Consider the following 20,242-nt stretch of genomic DNA (forward strand, 5'->3'; position numbering starts at 1 on the left):
TCCCATCTTGTCCCTGTGCCGTTCTGAGAAGAGTGGCTCTGCCTTCTCTATGCCTTCCCGTTAGGTAGTGAAAATCAGAATCAATAGTACTCTTGACTTACACCACAGTGTAAATCACACAGTCTTGGTTCTGCCACATTGATGTCTATGTGCGAGTGGTGGCACCCAAAATGCAAGTGAAGGCTTGCAGCTGCCGTGGCCAAATACGCTGCTTCCCCTGAATCTGCCAAGATCTGTCTTTTCTATTGAAGAGCTCTGGAAGCCTGTGCAAACCTACCTGTCGATTTCTCTTAGCACATTAGTGCTAAGGACTTTGCAGAGTCCCAGGAAGAGGCTCTAGTTTAGGCTTGAGCAAAAATTTTGAGCGAGTCTCTCCAAGCCAGCAGCATTCTGAATGCCTTTCTAGTACTGGCAACCAGATTTCAAACCTAAATTGCTCAGGTGACATGACGAGTCCTTGAAAAGGGAAGTTTGTGCCAGTGGAAGGAATAAGACTGGTAATCGTGTGAGACGAGGCCACTGAGAGGCCACTCTGGATGGCTGTGTTCATTGTGGCCCTTTGCTTGTCAGCTCTGATGATATTAGAAGATACAGGAGAGGGGAGAACCACTCCGTGCTTCTAACAGTCGGTTCAGACCCAGGGATCTGATCTGTGCTCTGTGTGACAGGAGAGAAGAACGCAGCTTGTCATCTCAGATGCTCATGATCATAGGTCCACACCTTCTCTTATTCGAAGGGAAAGTTCCTATTTCATAACAAAATGTCCAGGCCTGCTTACAGGGGTCTGTGGTGTTACTTTGCATTATGTAGCTATAAGATGAACTCTGGAAATTCCCTACTGCTTCTGTAGTTTTGTTCTCCACAAAAAAGCAAAGTTAAATGCATCTAATGATGCAGGCTGGGTTTTATGTCTCGTAGACGCTATTTATGTGGCTCTTCCAGAGCCATTAACAACCACTGACTTGTTTAACACATTAAAATACTTTGTGCAGCTCATTACTGAAAAATCTCAGTGCATTAAAAAGGCAGTGTTGGTTTCCTTTATGTTTGTGTCATAGTAGAGGCTGATTCTTTTGTTTTGTTTTTCATGTATAACACTTAATTCATTTTGTGCATAAACAAAAATAGGTAAATAGGTTTTTGGGGCATGAAAAGTAACTAAACTTCTATTGATACAGTTTGAAGAAATTCCTTTGAGGCAGGAAATACTAAGTTGCTTAGAAATGTGGAGCAAGCCTCTGGAAGTTAATAACCTTGTCAAATGCTTTTTGATGTGCCACATGTTCTATTAAACCGTGAATTTATTCTGAAGGCAGGGTCAAAGGATGGAACATTCTTTCATTTCAGCTCAAACAAGACTTTTCATGATTGTATGGAACGCTTACTAAGAGTTTGAATTTTGCTTTTGCTCCCTTATTTTTTTCTTGTTTTCTCAATGCAGGTTTTCCAGCTTGCTGCACATCTTGTTTACTGGGGAAAAGCAATTATTATTTATCCGCTGTGTGAAAACAATGTCTACATGCTTTCTCCAAATGCCAGTGTCTGTCTGTAAGTAGAAGGAAAATGAGTGACTGTAGCAAAAAAGTGGTGAGAAGTGCGGCTATGCTTCCCTTCTCTTTGTTACTGGATACAGGCTGGGATTTTTCCTTGTATGAATTTGTTGAGGCTGTACAAAACACAAACCATTACATGTGCCTGAACTTGCAAAGCCAGTGTGTGGTAGGGAGGAGTGTCACAGTAGATCAATATGCTTCTGCAGTGATGTGGGCCTGAGAAGCAATATTTACCCTCTGAAGCTGCTTCTAGTATTTTTAGTATGCTTGCTCTCTGAACGTCCACATCAGAAAGGCTGTATGAACCTGAAGCAACATGGAAACATTTATAAAATAAAATACCTTCTGATTAAGTTAAATAAATCAGTATTTCATAGGACTATCTTTGTATCTGGCACACAGCATCACCTGAAATTAATCAAAATTAGCAAATCGGATAGTGTCACTATCACTGTTGTTTCATGTGATAGCATTTTATACTGATACACCTTCTCGCAGACAGAAGGCAATGTGGCATTTTGAGAGCAGGCAGTGGCAATGCAAGGAAGATGTGGAGGCAGTGGTGGGTATTTTTGCTCTGCTGAAGATCGACGACCCTTTCTGTGTTGGATTTTGAGATGTTTTTAGAATGTGTGTTGGAACTCGGTTATAGGAAAATAGTTTTAAATCAAAACTTCTCTGGAAGTATAAAAATAGGGCTGGAAGGGACCTTAAGGTCATTCAGGAACAACTGTGCCTGTGTCATATATGGCAGTGCTGTTCTTGAAGACCTTTGTAGATGGAAATCCTAAGGCGGACAGTTTTCCTAATATTTAACTTGACTCTTTACTCCTGATCAGTGGTACTTCTTGTCCTGTCAGCATAGGCAGGGAGAACAGTCACATCTGTAGCTGCATTTTACATAGTTAAAGACAGTGTGTATATCCTGCCCATCCCTGTCTTCTCTTGACTGCCCAGTCCCTGCTCCTTTGATCAGAGACTGCACAGGTCGAGACTTTTTATTGTTTTTATTTTTTTCCTCTGGATTCCCTCCACTCCTTGAATAATGTCCTGGAGCTGAATGTAACGCCAAGATGAAAGTGCATATGCTACTTGCTTACTTTTGCAGGACACAACATGCCATAAACTACCCTTACTGTTTATCTAGATCACAGAGAATATTTCATTTAGGAATTGGCACTTCTGTAGCGCTTAAATGGATAAATGTTACACTGACAAGCAATATAAAACTGATTTCTGCCTGTACCTTTTTTCTGTAGCTACTCTCCATTAGCAGATGCATTTTCTTGTCAGTTCCGGGGCCACAACCTGCCGTCGATGCTTTCCAAGTTCTCCCTCCCAGTGTCACTCTCGGAGTTCAAGAATCCACTTGCGCCGCCTGTTCAGGAGGTGAGATGGGGAATGTACAAGAGGTCCTTGTTCTCCTGCTAATGGGAAGAAGGAATGGTGTTGCTTCTGGAGTACCTAGTCAGGAACCTGCTATTGCTGGTTTAGAAGTTGCCAGTTACTGTGTTTCCAACCATATGATTTGTTGTGTCATATCCACATGCTGCTGTGTGGATGTTCAAGGTGAAGCTGTGTGGATGCTCTGTGCTAGCAAAGCACAATCCTAAATCAGACTGTTTCTTTACCTTGAGTGATATAGTAGGGAAAATTGAAACTCCATTTGGTCTGTTGAAAACTGTCATAAATTAGTAGGGCTGAGTGCAAGTTCGTGGATTCCTCACAATCACATTTAATTTTATTATATTCCATCTGCTTTAAGTTCACAATCTGGTTTTAAAAGCAAACTGTCTATTCACTTAGCTTTTGCTATGAAACTGGAATTGTTTAAAGGCTGTTAGAGGAAGTAGACTCAGCATGTAGTCAACAGAAGTCCATGTGTTACAGCATTAGCATTTTAATGTTGAGATTTGGGATAATAATAGACTGATTTTGGATTTGTGAGCCGTTGTTTTGCTTGTGCATCATGGCTTGTGGCATTTCTGGGAACTGGTGAAATACAAGAAGGAGCTCAATAATGTGAGGTGTCCTGGCTGACACTGTTACATTCCCAGATGAAGACGCTCAGACCTGTGCACATAGCTCATTGTGGCAAAGGAAGCACAGGCAGATTTCTGTAGCCGATTTCTTGTAGTGGTGTTTGCTAGCCTTCATACTTCAGTGACTTGCTGGCTGTGTGAATTTAGCCACTGTTCAGGTATCTGGAAGATTAGCATCAGTTGTGCACACAGGTCCAATTGTGAGAGAAGAATTTGTTGTAATTACAGGTTGGCAGAGATGATGATCAGAGATAAAGATAAGTAATGATGTAGCGTCTGATCCCAGTAGCGTGTACTGGTCAGCTGCCACCTTGGGACGTAAGAGGAAGAGTTCTATCATTTTGTCAGTACTTTATCATAGTTACAGAAAAATCAGTGTCCTGAAAATTGAAGCTGAATTAATAGCATTAATGTTATTATAGCTGTAGGAGCTTCAGGAGGCATTCTTATTCTCAGTACTCCTTTTAAAATTAATTACTTGCCTTAATACTTCTCCTTCAATACTTCTGGTTGTTCTTGGACATCCTGCTTTTGTTTAAAATACACAAATGAAATCTCTCACTTACTGCCACAGTTATGCCTTGAAACAGCAGTGCATGATCAATGTTTGCCAGAGCTTTTGGAGTGCTGAAACGGCTCTTCTAGGCTGGCTGCCTTCTCTCTGATGCTCACCTGTCTGTAGCGGGGTCCTAAAGATCAACAACACGGCTTGTTTTCATCATCCTTTCAGCGTGCATGGATTTGATTTACCTATGTAGAACTCTTTGTATTATTGTTTTGTTAGGAGCTAGCCTTTTAAGAAAGATCAATCTGATCCATCCTGAAGTGGTCAGGCTGCAATTGTAATTAACAGAGAGCCAGCTGATAAATTAATCTGATGAAATGTGGGTGGGTTTTTGTTCCACTGTGCAGTGATAAAAGATGCTGTACCCTGAACTGTAAATATTGTCAAACGTTATTTGCTTTGCCTTTGAAAAAAGTTAACAAACTTGGGACCTCTCAATGTAATTTTGTTCTTTGTGTACATAGGAGGGTAGGTGGATGTTTTTTTAACTTTAAAGATTGTCACTAGTAGTCTGTTACCTTGTGCTTTTTATCATGCTGACTATACTGTCTCAGTATTTCTGAAAGTCATCTGTGCTAGGTCAGTACTGTGGGAAGGGCTGTATTTTCTGCAGAAACTTACGGTCTCGTGGCATCTGTCCCATTTGATTCTTGTCCTAAGCATGGGGTTGGCTCCCTCCTTTTGGCATGTGCCTCTGGATGGGCAGAGAAGGCATTAATAAAGTCCACGATACAGAATAGGAAAGCTGTTTGAAGAGCACTTCCTCCTGTTTTTATACAAAGTCATACAGTTTGATTTGAAAGAGGACAAAGTTATATTTGTTTGCTTACTTACCCCATATGGATGGAATTGCTCCATTCCTTTGGGGAGATGGAAAAAAAAAAAAAAGTGACACTGATATTTTTATACTTGGGGCCCTGTGGTATTTTTTGGCTGGTGGAGGTACAACCAACCAGCGATACCCTGAGCAAGGACAAGGATGAGATTGCCTTGAAAGACAGAGTGCATGTCCACATTCTGCTTTTGATGTCTGTCTGTCAAGTAGGTGGGAGGTGTCCAGTGAGTGGTGCCTGCCGGGACTGCCAGTGCTCTTGGCCATGCCCTCGTGCTGGAGGCAGGAATTCTTAAGCCTGTCATCCTGATCTTTTTTCTTGCCTGTGATGACAAGCAGTATATTGCAGTTGAACTTGGTGGTAGTTTTATATCCATCAGTGGTCTTGTGCTTGTAAATTGAAAAGAATTCAGTGTTCATGTAGTCATCTCTGTGCTCGCTGACCCTTCTCTGTGTTTAACCTGCCTTGCTTGGATAGCAGTGTTGCAGCAGCCTGAGGATGAGGCTACGCCTACAGCTCAGGTGATCTAACGATATTGGTGCTGCTGAGAGGAGGCCCTGTTTTTCCTTTCCACACTCAGGTGTGTGCACACATACCTTCTTCCTTTCCCTCTTCCCTTTGTGCTAGAGCTCTGGCTTCTGTCCAGCTCGACTCTATTCATTTAACTTGTTTCAGCCGCGCTAGTTTTCTGCCAGGTTAGCAGGTGGAATTCGCTTGGGGGAGATCCAGCAAGCTGCAGGGCTGGCACAGGGTGAGGGAGCTACTTCTGCAGCTGAGCATGTGAGTGAGGAAAGCAGAAGCTGTTTTCCCCTTTTCACGGTGGTGAGTTGTCTGTTAGCTACACTGTGCTGTGTAGTGTCACCTGGGCTCGCAACAATACAGTGCAGCCTGGGACAGTCCTGAGCAGCAACCAGTTCAGCTCATGCTGCTGGTGCTGGATCTCCCCAGGGTACAGCCATGGGTTGAGGAGATCCTGTGAGCTGATACCATAGGGAAACTCATCTTTCCTTTTAGTGTTTTTACTGGAAAAGAGCAGTTTGCTACCCCAACCGCAAAGAAGCTATCGTTCCTTCTGCTGCCTGTGACTGTTGGTTTCTGTCCCTGTGCTCTCCTCTCATGCATGTGGCACAGCCTTGATGTGACCGCAGGGCACACCAGAGTGGAGCTCTGCTGGTGTTCCGTGGTGCATACTCCTTCATAACCTCCTGCAAATGCACAGAGACACCTGGTGACCTAAAACCTTTTGGTCAGGACACGATCATTGACAGAGTATGTGTACTAGGCACTGCACCTGGTGCAGGGGAATGCTTCAACCTGCTTCTCGGTGCAAGGCTTTTTGGACAATAGCAGATTTTCTTCACTCAGCTACTCTTCGCTAAGTTTCTTTGCAAACCAAGAGAAATGGGTAATGCTTGTGACTTCTCCTGATCCATGCATTATGGCCTCAGCTAGTTCATCTGTTTCAGAAGAAGCTATAACATCTCCCTACCCTGCCTGGAGGAGCAAACGTGGACTAGCAGGAGGGATCTTTCCACCCGTAAGGTAGAAGGAGCACACCTAGGTGAACTGGACATCCCATTTCCTCCCTGCATCCCCTTCGCTACAGTAGCTCTTTGTCAGAATGCACATTGTTATTGTTGTAGTTATCTAATTCTCCCTTGATGAGGCTAGGATAACTGCAGAAAAAAAAAACAGATGGGAAAGTATGACAGCTGCTGCTGAACAAAAAATGTTTAATTTTTCACTTTTGTTTTGATAAGTCTGGCCATCCTATTGGGAGTAAGGCAACGGTAGATGAGGCCTCTCCTTGTGCATCCGGAAAACGTGCTGTGCTTTGTGTAACGGCTCGGTGGAAAATGAGGGAGTGTGTCAGGGGATGGGAGTGGGAGGAGAGCTGCATGCACATACCAAATAGGCAGTTGTGTCTTCCAAGAGACACGCTGCAAACGGGGCTGTTCTGCTGGGCATCTGGAAGGCATTAAGAGTCATGGGAGCTTTTGTTGGCAGAGCTATCAAAGTAGTATTAAGGTGCATTTATATTCAGTTGGACTAGGTATAAAATCAGTTTAAAAATTATGTTTTTCTAGGCCTAAATGGAGGCAATGGTTAAGCTGAGAATTGAAATCTGTTACCTAATGATTAAAATGGCAATATTAGACAATATTTTGTCCTACGTTAACAGGGGTCTTCAGAGTCTGTTTGCAGTAAAATAAGTTTTGCTAGCCGATTGTTTTTCTTAAAACAGTGGGGTTTGAATGATAAAGGCAGGCAATATATGTCAGCAAACATCCGTTTACCCCAGTGACTTTGAAGGTGATATCCTATGGAGCCAAGCCAGCCCTTAGTCCTCAAGTCAGACCTCAAAGACTGCATGTGGCAAATAACTAGATAACCCAGACTGGAGAAAGGGGGCTCCTATACTTCCATAGGCAAAACAAACCATGTTTTAACTGCAAATGTATCCTGGTGTAGTGAGAAGCAAGCTAGGATTGAGTGCTTCTGGGCTGCTGTTTTCCCTTCCCTCTCCTGAATCTGTTGCTGGTCCCAGTTACCTTGGCGTTTTCCTTAGTGTTTTAGGCCTGGCAAAGAAAACGGCCTTAAAGAATCCTTGCAGGAAACATATTATTAACATATTATTCAAGAGTTTTACAAACGCTCCCCTTCGTTCCCAGAGGGAAGAGAATAGTGAATGCTGGATCTTATCCCTCCAAGACTTGGGGCTGAGCTTTCCTCTGACTGTCCCAAACTGCCCAGATGGGCTGACGTATAGTGCCTGTGTTTTCAGAAGCTAATACATCTTCTCTGCTTCTGTCAGTAAGCACAAAGCAATGTATTGTTACCAATGCCGCCCTGCATGACCACACACTCTAACTCTTCCCAGGGCCTGCTGCACCATGGGGCAGGCAGACAGAGGGGCTGGCCGTGGGCTGCTGCGTGCCCCCGGGAGCAGTCCACATGCTGCAGCAGACGGGACCCCCTCACAGCAGACTGGAAAGAGACGTAGGGAGACAGGAAGGATGAAAGGAATATGGATAAAATTTAGAGTTGATTGGTAGTTAAATTAAGCAATGAAAAACGTTTCATTCTATATTTCTGTCACAGTTGTGGTGTTTCAGCCAAAAAAAGGCTGGCCGTGGATTCCTACCGTGCCAGATGATGGCTTGAGCGAGTGGAGGCGGCCCTGGGAGCGGGGCATAGCCTCACCTGAGAAGCTACTCCCAGACCTTTTGGCTTCAGCAAGGAGCCCAGCTAATCAAGTAGGCTGAGACCGAGCACGAAGATAACGGTGTATCTCTGAGGGAGGAAGGGCGCTTCCTGCAGCCAGCGCAGCACAGATGGTGCAGGGAAGCCTCTTCTCCTGCAGGCCTGCCTGTAAGCTCCATCAGAGCTCAAAAGGAGCAGGTGGGGAATGGATGTAAATTCACGGTTCGTGTCCTGAAGGACAAGCAGCAGAACGTATTAGCAAAGCCTCTGCTAGACCTTGTCTGTGAAAACAATTGCTGCTTTTGGTAAGAAACAGGTTTAAACCTGGAAAAAGTGGAAATGGCGTGAGGCACGTGCAGTGATGGCACGGAGCACACAGTTTTGGGCATGGTGCCGGGTGCAGGGCGCTGCAGCGCTTGAGCTTTTTTTCTAGGACTAGATTTTAAGAGGCACCAAATTTCCACTGAAGTCGAGCTAATACAGATAACCGTCAATGATCTTAATGTTCTCTTATCTGGGGATGATTATTCAGGCTCACTTCAATATGGAAGAATAGTTTCCTCTAGTTCTGAAGTTAGTCACAGCTGATCTCCAGCTCTCCCACTTACAGCACAAAGGCGTTTGGCCGTCGTTGGTTGTACAGTGTTAGGGTTGTAAAGCTGTAACACCACGTTTGCCTGGCTGCTTGTTCCACTGAGCATAGCTGCTGGCTCAGGGTGGCTCTCCAGCTATTTGCACAAGAGCGTAGAGGTGAAGGTGTGTATGTAGAATTAGAAAGTGTTGGTTAAGACTTTCCACGCACATGGAGCTGTAATGAAAGCAACTGGCTATTTCTGTAATTCACGAAACCACCAAAGTGACCAGTTGGTTGAGGTCAGGCCCTACCCGGCAGATTCTGCGGGTCTGGTAGAGCCTGACTTACTGTCTCCTTGAATTGCCTTGGATTTTTCCAGGGTGGTTCTGTGCTGTGAAATGCGCAGACCTCTTTCATTTGATAGGGAACTAGCTAATCAGACATCGCTGCCTGCCAACAGGTCGGAAATTGAAGTAAAATATATGAGACATCTTTTCATCCAGGCCTCCTGTGTCTGGAAGGAAGGTTTTTAGCAATGTAATCGCTGCAGTAAGCCTCCTCTTGTCTTCCAGGCTGATTTCAGGTGTTAGCAAAACACTATGCATTTGGTATCTTTTGCCAGCCTTCCTCTTCTGTAGATTTGCTATTAAACATATAAAATGAACTCTGGCTTTTCCAAAAAAGATATGTTTGAAGGCGATCCCAGATAATGTTTTAAGATTAAAATCTGTTCAGCCCCCAAAAGTGGTAATCCCTGAAAAGACAGGGTGTGGGTCTGTCTGCAAACAGAAGATACTGCTTTTGTGGTTTGATTGCAGAGGAGGAACTGAGAATTATAAGATTTATGGAAAAAGGAAAATTATTTGGGCTGATGAACTTCAGTTTGGGGCTTTTATTGAGATTTGGCCTGTTACCCTGATGATTAATACAGCAGAGCTAACTTCCTTCTCAGAGTCTGAGCTCATTCTGCATGTGTTTCTCTCACCAAAACAGTGTTGGTTGCTATGAAATCCCCAAACAGCTTTTGTTAGTGAATCAGTGTTTTCAGAGCCGTTAGCTATGGGAAGGGTTGCCGGCAGTGATATGAAAAGGCTTTTTGTGCAGGAATTCAGATGTGATGATGCGTTTTGAATGCTCCTCCAAAACTCCTGAAAGCAGGCCATGCCATGAACCTGCAAATGCCTGTCCCTCACTCTGCCCACTGCTTTCAGCATCGCTCTGGGGACACTGTGCAGGTCTGCAGCTGCTGGAACACAAAGGTGGTGTGCATGTTTGTTTAACTTGAGCATCATCTCTCGGTGCTTTTGAAACTCTTGCCTATCTGCACCCTAACCACCTAGGTGCCTGTATAAGCTTGACCTGCCCTATTATTGCAGAGGGATGGCGAGCAAATGGGGGATATTAACCCTCTGCACTGAGAGGGGCCTCCTTGGCAGCAGCAGGCTGCTATCTCTTGCCAAGGTTTCTGCGGCTGTTTCTGTGTTGCCAAGTCCTGGCAGGGCTCTGATCTCAGGTCCCTCCCATGGTCATGCAGCAATTTCCCGTCTAACAGCAAATGGCTCCTACTTCTGGGCACCACTGGTTGCTTCATCTCTGCCCCTTCACCCTGCCCTCTCCCTGGCTTTCTCAGGCAACATGCACTTTAATCTGACCGCTCTGGGATTTGACCCTTTGGTGACTACTTATTTTAGCGGGCCTCATGTAGAAACCAGCAACCTGGTCTCTGGGCTCACGCTGTTGGGCTGTGGGCAGCAGGGCCTGCCTCTGGCTGACTTATTTTCCCATGTCTGGTCGCTCAGAAGGAAGGCTAGCCCCTTGTTTGAGCACCTACTAAACGTGCTTTGTTACAAGAGGACGGAAGGGCTCCAGGTGGGGTTGTGTGGCTCCATTTGTGTGGCTGAAGCGTTGGGTGGTGAGGGGACGCGGCTGCTCTGCCACCACCCAGCAGGTGCGGGAGCTATGGCAAGGGGCAGGGCTGCTTCGTTTGAGGACACTGGCTGTGCATATGTGTAGCATAAAGACATGTTGATCGTTAAAGGCTTGATTACAGCCTGAGCATCCACAAAGGCTTTTTAAGTGTGATGAGCATGTGTGCCTGGTCACTTTTTTATGATTGGAGAAGAGATAAAACTGTTGTTTTTCGTGGAAAGCACTTCTTGTGACTTCTTAGTCACAAAGCCTAACCTTTGTGCATTGTTTTCCTCCTGTATTTTATTTCACGGGTCTTTCATACCTCATTCCTCACTCTGCAGACTCAGCTCATTCAAATGGTGATATGGATGCTCCAACACCGGCTTCTTATTCAGCTTCACACGTACGTCTGTCTGATGGTGCCACCAAACGAGGAGGATTTCCGAGCCCAAGACGAAGACATGCCCTTTACTGCTAGAGTTGGAGGCCGAAGTTTAAGCACCCCCAATGCTCTCAGCTTTGGTTCTCCAAGTACGAGCACACTTTTCTCTGCTGTTCAGGCTATAGCCCACTTCTAGAGCTTCCCTTAGTGATACCTAGGGTAATCAGGCCTTGGTAACAAGACTAACTCGTCTTTGCTTGGAGTCTTAATTTGGTCCAGCCCTGCTTAAATTTAGAGCTGGGCATTGGTGAAAGTCTTAAGGGCTACACACTCTTTGTAAAAAGGAGTAGTGCTTTGTAATTTGCCGAGTTCTTATTTGGTCACGTAAAATGTTTTACTAGAAGTACTTCCATTTTCTCAAAGTAACTTCCTGCTTCCTTGCTGTACACAAAAGTAACTGCCATGTTCCCCTGGCTGCACTGCTGTTACTGTGTGAACTTTGGTTTTCAGGAGAGGAAGAAAATTGTGAGAATTTGTTTCAAACAGCACTGGTTTCTGCGGGCTGCAGAGCCACCTAAGGAGGAGATGCACAGCTAGCTGTCGTTCGCGCACATGGTTGCTTTTCTGTTTATGTATCCTGATTGCTTTAATTTCCTCAGTGCCATTCTTCTGGGTGATTCCAGGAAAGCATTTTTTCAAGAGTATAAATAGGATACAATGCTGAAATCCCCAAACTTTCCTGCCTGTACTGTTACAAGCAGCATTCTCAGAATGCCACTGAGGTTGGATATCAGGAGAGGTTTCTGTACAACTTTCAGCTTTGCAGAAGTCATGAATTAGGGCAGAAGTTTTGGAATGTGAGTCAGATAAGTCTGCGATCTGCTTATTCTGGCTCACTCATAAGAGGATATTGCTTCTTGGCCTTTCTTTCTGCTTGCTCCCACCTTCTGTGCTGCTAGGCTTTTTATGTTACCACTTCACGGTATTCCAGCAGAGCTGGCTGGGAATTTTCTTTTCAGATGTTTTTAATGGACTGTTTATAGTCTCCAGAAGTACAATTTTCCACATAAATTTGATGACTTTGTTGAAACATTTGACTTTCCCATTGAGAAAATTGCTGCGTTGTCATATGACTAATGGCAGATACATGTAGCAGTTAGAGAGCCACTTTCTTTGCTCTACAAATCTGAAGGGATTATTTGGAAAGACTGCACAGAAACAGCCTGAATTGATAATCTTTGCATTGTTGTGCTGAGGAATATAAAAACGCTGTGTGTCTCTCTCTCCTCCCTTGATAGCTAGTAGTGATGACATGACTCTGACAAGCCCTAGCATGGATAATTCCAGCGCTGAGTTGATACCTGGTGGGGACTCACCCCTAAATAAAAGGATGACGGAGAATCTCCTAGCAAGCTTGTTGGAACATGAGCGGGAAGCTATCCTTAATGTCCCTGCTGCCCAGAATCCAGAAGATCTTCGCATGTTCGCAAGGTAGGAAATGAGGAGTGCGAATGCCATCTTTTTTTCTTATCCGTGCTGTTTTATTGGAGGATTGGCGTGGACTCTGAGAAAATCCCATTAGCTTGGGATTTTGGAGGATAAATTCTTTTGGGTTTGTTCCCCTTACACCTATTTCATCTGTATACGTCAGTTTGTGACAAAAAACTAATATATGTGTTACAAGAACACTTGTTAACAAAGAGTCCTGGATGTGTGAAGGAACATCAGGGCGTATGGTCAGACAACAGGGACTTCACTGGTTGCCTGCTGCCAGTTTTTCTGTGGCTGCACGTGGTAGACATAAAACTGCATAGCCTGAAGAAACCTTCTAAGCATGCAAAGCACAGACCCAGTCATGCTGATGCTGTCATTTTTTGTCCACTGATATTTCCAAGCCAGCTATCCTTTATTTTAAGGTTTGTAAACTTTGTGCAAATATGAGACAGAGACAAAAAGCATCAGACACAAAGCCAGCCTGAATACTTTTACAGGCCAGTCTACCAATGTTTCAAGGTCTGTTTTGCAGAGATGAGCTGCTTATTACATTAAGTTAGTTAGGCCAGAGTCACTGGGATGTGTGATGAGTAGCACACAGTTTTGTTGTTACAAATTTCAACACAACAAAAATATGCAAGACGTGGTTCTGCACATGGTAAAAAGCAGAACGATTTCCTAACCAGCCATATGGGAAGAAGGTGTGGGGGAAAATACTTTTTCTTCCTAAGCATTTCAAAACACCGGAATGGAGCTTTCACTGGTTTTCATACTTGTGGAGCGGGAAAACCACCTGAGGCAAGTACTGCAGCTTTTCGTGTACATCCCAGATTCAGTTGGTAATCCTCTGAAAAGCTGGTTCTCGCCCTAGGATGGATATAGTCAAGTAGCCCAGAGACACTGTAATAGCAAAAAATACTTTTCTTGTCTGCGCAAAGTTTGCAGCTGTGCTGTGCCTGATCAGGTATTTTCATAGCGCTCCCCCAAGCTTGTGGGTAGGTACTGCTCTCTGAATTACTCATCTCCTCCATCCTCTGTAAACTGTTCAGAGGATATTCTCTGATTGGGAGGCAACACTTTGGCCATTTGAGAACTCTGAAATGTTTTTTCATTGTTACCAGATAAGTTGCTACAAAACCAGTGAGAAAGGAAAGTAAAAACAACATCATAATTGGTGACATCTTAAGACAGAATTTGTGGAGGATGCTTTGGAGCAGTTTAGTGGCAGTGCAGCTTCTTAGTTATCCTAGGGAGGGGGAAGGATTTCATGATTGGTCCCCTATCACTTCCCTCATCTGGGTGAAGCAGCTGTTTGAAACTACAGATGCAAAAAATTACTTTGATTTCTTCATAAAACCAGCTGCCGTAACCAGGAAGCTGTCTGAACAATGTTTATTTTGCAGTTTGCTTGTGCACCAGGTTCTTTTGCGGATCCCCAGGATGATTGAATTGATTGAGTTGACAACTGCATGGCTTACTCTTAAGTCAGCAGTGAGGAAGAGAGAAGATAAAGTAAACAAACGGGTCCTACGGGTAGGATGCTGGAGCATATAAATAGAAATGCTTATGCAAGATGCTCTTGGTTACCGGTGGCTTTATGAGACACTGTAACTTGGAGGTTGTGGGTGTATTTTCTCCCTTTTTTTGCTGTAAACCAGCAGAGATCGGTTTCTGGGTAAACCTCTTAATGAAAGCATAAACAACTGTGGAGAGGCCGGTGGAGTGAAGGAGCTGATCTCCCTCATTACCCTAATAGGCATTCCTGTGCCAGCTCTTTTTGCTTCATTTTGAGGAATAGCAGCCTGGTGAGGGCTGTGCTCTGGCAAATAGCTATGCCGTATCAGCTGCCTCCCAGAACAAACTCCTGCTATAAACGCATCGTTAGTGCACTAAATATACTGCAACTGCCCTTCCAGCGTAGCTGTGTGTGCCCACAAAGGGATGGGCTATTTTCAGCAGAGCAATAAATTTCAGCCCTGTACATTTTCTTGTGTCTATGCCTCGGAGGGCAGAAGGAGCTTGTGCCTGGCCATTGCCATGCAGAGCAGGTATTTGCCAGACAAGAACCTGAAGGGTAAATAGGGAATACTGAAGCTTGGCTCCAGCAGTGGGTGCCTTAACCCTCATAACGTTGTATGGGAATTGAAATCCAAGTTCTTTCCTTAGGTGCTGCTGGAGGAGGGTTGGCCTGTCCTTCCAGAGGTAAACTCAAGAAAGAGACAAGTTCTTTTTGAGCTAGACCTTCAGCAACGCACACAAAGTGTTCCTCACTGCACGTTAAGCAGTGCTTTTAAAGACAGTTTGAGGCTTTACTCGTGGCTTCTCTCCCGAGCCATGGGTCTGGGGTTACTTTCAGGATTATTTTTTTTTCTTGCTCTTAGAATGGGAGATGGAGATCCTTTACTCCACTGAGGAATGCTCACTGGTGGCACTAAGCTGTGGACAGTTCTGCTCCATTTTCAAGCCGTGCTAGTGGAAGGGGTATCTCCTCGGCCAGAAATAAGCTAATTTTATTTGACTGACTAGTCTGAGATAATCCTTGGTGGGTGGGTGTGTTTAAGAACGCTACACTGCTGTTAGCGGCGCAGCTCATATAACTTGAAGAGGGGAGAACAGTGATGAGCAATGGGAAGCCATAATCTCCCACCTCTGCATCTGGAAGGGCACATCTGTCAGCAGACCTATCTGTGCAGCTGCAGGGGGACCCAAATGCAGCGTTACTACCACAAGAAGTGCCACCTTCTGTCCTGTTTGGGTGCTGTATATGTTCATTGCCCTTAAGAAGGCGAAGGTAGTTCCCATCTTCACTGGAGCTGTGAGCCCCAGGTTACAGCTTTGTAGATTTTACTTGGATTTTTGGGAAAACTTCCCTGGCATGGTGGTGCAGCGCAGGCCAGATTACCCAGGCATGTGGGGGTATCTCCGTCCTGGGGCAGTTTCAGTGCTTGGCTAGAAAAAGCTACAGCGTTGGCAATAGTCCTGCTGGAGCAGGATGCTGGACTAGACTTTGGAGGTGTCTTCCAGACGGCATTTTTGTGATATTCTTTAATATCCTCTCTAGCTTTTATTGGAGTGGAAAGTATTTCATCTTGACCGGTTACAAATCCAGACTCTTTTTGAATACAGGATGGATTTATTTATTGGAAAACTCCTGCTTAGGCTGTGTTGCTGTTGAAAGCCAGGTCAGAATCATTTGCACAGAAGGGAGCTGTGCCAGGAGATGAGCGCATGGGCAGTCACGGTGAGCAGCTCTGTACCAGGGAGGGAATACGCAGCTTTGAAAATCTTTTTCAAAATCACTTTTTGAACAGTGATACAATATAGAAAAAATTCTGGTAATGCCTCAGGGAATGGCCTAGTTCTGACACATGCACGGTCAAACTGACACTGTCCCTGCTCACGGCCACTGCTCAGTGCGCACTGGTTGCCACCGGCCCAGGGGAGGAAGCCAATTAGCCTGATTTAAGTACCCAGTGGGAGATCCTGCAAAAGGCAAATGCACAGCCCGCATAGTGGAAAGGTAAATACGACTGGAGCTTGTCCGTCTGTTGTTTGTTTGTACTGCAGGCACAGAGACGTAGCAGTTATGTTCTACATGATGGTGCCAACCTGAGAGCTGGCAGATGAACATCAGAGCAGACGGGAGTTCGCAGCGTGCTGGGGGCTGCCACAGCCCCAGGCTGCCAGCAGCGGTGAGGCAGTGAGGGACCCGGCTCTGAGCTTCCACACAGCAGTCTGGGGAACAGGACAGGGGTGAGAGGAGGGACACAGCAAATTGCGGAGCAGAGAAACACAAATGGCAGTGGACTAGAGGTGAAACCTACTCTGTGCAGTGTGGGGAGGGTGTGATGGAGGGAGGCTTGTTGCAGTGACTCCTTTCCAGTCACCATGGAGGGTGATGGGCGACAGGAGCGCCTAGCCTGAGCAGCAGCAGTCAGCCAGGCAGATGTCAGTTCTTCAGGGGAAGCACGAGACCCCCCATCCTGCTGTCACGTGAAAATAGGCAGGAATGATCTAAGGATGGTTGGTGTCTTTTGAGGGCTGTTCCTGCCTGAGGACTGTATGGATGAATTGCAAAACAGCTCATGTTATCTCCACTCATTTTTGCTGTCAGTTGGCACGAAGCAGCAAGCCAGCATATTCCCGAACTGCAGATGGGTACGGAAACACCAGCAAGAGCTGCTGAAGCACAGTGTGATGTGCAACACGTGCGGACGCACATCTGCCTGCGTAGCTGGGAAGTGATTGTGCCGTATGTGTTCGGGCCTGGAGGGGTAGGAGTGTCTGAGCGCCATGTGCAGGATGGTTCGGTTCCTACGCTTGGGAGGTTGTCAGGGCGATTAAGAGCCTGAGTGGCTTCCGTTAGGGCTATGAAGGTCTCTGGGGAGCAGGTCCTCAGCCATCAGGGACTTGCTGCAGTGGTTTGTCTTAGGCCCTGCCGTGCCTGCCTGCGCGGGTCTGAGGTTATCTGATGTCTGTAAGCGTGCTGGGGGCCAGCGAAGGCCAATCTGTGCTGTCTCTAAAGAGAATGGGGAATTTAAGAAGCCAGTGTTGTTTGAGCTTAGGCTTCAGGGATTTTGGGGTTCTTTGGGGGCCTTATAACTCCCAGAGCTTCTCTGTGGTGCCTCTCACCAAAATTTCCATCTGTCTGTTGCAACTGCTCCACCCAACCCAAGCTGACCAAGCCTCAAGTGCACAACCTGTAGTTCCTAAGTCCCTTGGGCTGCTCCGAGGGAAAACATGCCCGATTCTGAAAGCAAGCGTAGGTCCCCGGGCCATGCCACAGAGCTGTGACAGGGCAGTGCAGGCCCAGCTAAGGGCGCAGAAGTGACTCTGCTGTGTCCCAACTTCTCAAGGCTTGTGGCTCCTCGCTTTCTGAAATGGAAACTGTATTGAAAAGGGACCACCTCAGGAAATGCCCCAGGCTAGGAAACCTTTTGGTACAAGGAGGCCCTTTGCAAAGCCACAAAGCCGGGGAGTCCCCTGCTTTTCCAGGGGCTTGCTGTGCTAGGCATGCCTAAGGTAAGAACCGATTGAATTCCCCTCAAGTTTCATGTAAATGAGGGACACAACCCAAGCGCCTTCTGATTTGTGTCCCATGGGAGTGGAAACCTTGAGGGTGGCAGTATTGGTTCTAGCTGTGTGCACTTGCTTTTGGCTCATGTGCCTCCCTTGTCTCCTTCCCTGCAGGCTGCTGCACTATTTCCGAGGCCGACATCATTTGGAGGAGATCATGTACAATGAGAACATGCGGCGCTCCCAGCTCCTCATGCTGTTTGACAAGTTCCGCAGCGTGCTGGTGGTGACCAGCCACGAGGACCCCGTGATTTCAGTTTTTCAGTCTCTCTTAAAGTGACTCTGCTGGCAAAGGAAGGGAACTTGCTACGCTCTCCATACCGATAGTCTGAAAGATGCCTGAAGGAGGCTATTTTAGTTCCTTCTTTCCATGTGACATCGAGCAGGTTCTCCTGCTCTGTGCCTCAATTTTCCATCTGCTCCCTGTGGCGACAGCTGAGGCCAGTCTGTGAGGGCTCTGGGGCCCACTGCGGGACAGTGTGTGCTTGCTTAGCCCTTCCCTGATCCTGCTCCCTCCCCAGGGTTGTGAGAGTGGGCCAGGAAGACTTCACCCGCAGTGTTAGTGACAGTACTTCACCCTGGGGCGGCCGCCGGTGCGTCAGAAGCGTCAGAAGCGCTTTCTCTGCCCTGCAGCAGCATGACAGCTGGGTCATTCAGCCGCGAGCACTGTCTGCAAGCAGCCTGTCCCCACAGCACAGCGCGCATGGCCTCTGCTCAAGGGCAGAGCGGAGCTGGCCTGGCTTTTAGGGAAGTCACCCTGGGCACCGAGGAATTCTGTTTGATCACTGTTACCTGGCAGCAGTGAGAACACAGGTAGGGAGGCAGAGTATCACAAGTAAACAGTTTCATGAATGAGCTCGCTCACTGTGTTACAGCTTATTATTGCCTCTCCCCACTAGCCTTATGACAAAGTGCCCATTTGAGCACATCTGCACCAAGCGGCCCCTGCGTCTGGGAGGTTTCAGGGGTTCCAATTTTTCACCGGGGAGGGGGAGCTTCGTTGTTGAGCAGGACCAAAATTAGCTGGTCAGGCTGCAGGTGCATGGGCACATTAGTTCCACAGAGCCAGCAGCAGGTGCTAAGGGCACTCGCCCTTGTCCCACAGGGCTTGTTTTGTTCCTCCCATCCCCTCCCTGCAAGCATGGCTGCGGCTGCCAGCAACCAGACTGGGAACCAGGCCTGGTTAACGCTGTCCAGCGGAAAAACAAGATCCAGGTCTGTACATGGCCGCGGCTCCTGCTGGGGCCGAGGACAGCTCATCAGCCACACCAGCCCTGGTTCTGGGGACAGCAGAAGCTTACACCAGCTCCGAGGCCACCGTTCCCCTCAGCTGCTCTGTGCAGCATACCCGGGGCAGGTCTTTCCCTCCATGGTGGCGGCTTCCCGGGGTGGGTGTTGTTCAGGGATTGTAAGGCTCCTCCTCGAGACCTTCCCTTATACCACACACACACACACTCTGAAGCTTTTCCCAGAGCTGCAGGCTCTCATGGAGCAGCTTCACGTGCACACACAAACTGGGTGAAACCGTGAGCTTTATGTAACCTGCCACCAGCAATGCGCCGGGGGAGCCCAGTGCCCACGGCGCACCAGATACACAATGACAGCTGCTTACTCAGGGCCCCTGCAGCTGCAAGTGGTGATGTGAGAGAAGAGCAAAAGCAGTATCTGACCTAAAAAATCAGATCAACATCGCTGTAGGGCCCCAGTTCCAACCAGGTCCCAGCAACTGTGGCTCAAGAGCTACTCAGATCACCATAACAAGGGGCCAAAAAATTTTTTTACATGTGATGGGGACAGGGTTTTGAAAAAACTTGAGCTTCTCCTGCCTGTGAGTCCTAAGGTGGAGGGTGCAGGATGTCCCTGTCACCCTTCAGCCAGCCAGCGTGACCACAGTTCTGCAGGGTTTTTTGCCCCCATACCTCATGGCAGGCTGCAGCATTGCTGCTGTCTCTGTGTTGGGGTTCACACACTGGTAAGTTCTGAACTGGTTTCAAAAGCAGCTGGGAAAACAAACAAACATTCTCTGCACTGGGTGTTACAGACTTCCAGCCATAGGTTGGAAGGGGTCTCTGGAGGGCTTTTGTCCAAACCTCTGCTCAAACAAAATATGTCAGCTCAGGTCACTCAGGAGCTTGTCCAGTGGAGGTTTGAATGTCCCACAGCCCCACTGGGCCCCCGTTCCAATGTTTGACCACTCTCATGGTGAAAATTTTTTCCATACAGCTAATGAGAATTTCCTGTTTTCCAGCTTGTGCCCATTGCCTCTCATCCTGTCTGACAAAAGCCTGGCTCTGCCTTCTCTACACCCTCTCGCTACGAGGTAGTTGCAGACAACGGTTAGATCCCTCCTTCACCTCCTCCCAGCTCTTGCCCCTCCATCAGCTCCACTGCCAGGCTTCTGACTATTCCCCTGCAGCAACCAGGTGCTGGGCTCTGCTGGGGGCAGCACTGGTGGGAGGAGCGCAGCAGGTCAGAGCAGCGAGCCTTCACCACCCACCCACCTTAGTTAAGCCTGGATCTGCTGGCAAGGGAGAAAGTGGCCCTCAACATCCAAAACCAACCTCAGTTCTGACTGGGAGACCCACGCTGGGCTGCCCCACAAACATTC

General features: G+C 46.9%; 1 protein-coding gene across 16 annotated transcripts in view; it reads left to right on the forward strand.

Moving 5' to 3' along the window:
• The window catches only part of NPRL3 (NPR3 like, GATOR1 complex subunit), a 51,284-nt gene that overhangs the window by 26,594 nt on the left and 4,448 nt on the right, over positions 1-20,242 (forward strand). For 13 of the 16 annotated variants that reach the window (XM_080384543.1, XM_080384535.1, XM_080384544.1 and 10 more), the window contains 5 exons: positions 1,442-1,548; positions 2,813-2,942; positions 11,024-11,213; positions 12,363-12,555; positions 17,749-18,489. In XM_080384543.1, coding sequence (XP_080240669.1) covers positions 1,442-1,548; positions 2,813-2,942; positions 11,024-11,213; positions 12,363-12,555; positions 17,749-17,914 — 786 coding nt within the window. In that variant the 3' untranslated portion in view covers positions 17,915-18,489. Of the gene's footprint in view, positions 1-1,441; positions 1,549-2,812; positions 2,943-11,023; positions 11,214-12,362; positions 12,556-17,748; positions 18,490-19,882; positions 20,103-20,242 lie in introns of those variants that run through there. The other 3 variants (XR_013927657.1, XR_013927658.1, XM_080384546.1) reach the window with 3 other exon arrangements.

This window comes from Falco punctatus (assembly GCF_963210335.1).
Source record: "Falco punctatus genome assembly, chromosome: 4".
Taxonomy (NCBI): domain Eukaryota; kingdom Metazoa; phylum Chordata; class Aves; order Falconiformes; family Falconidae; genus Falco; species Falco punctatus.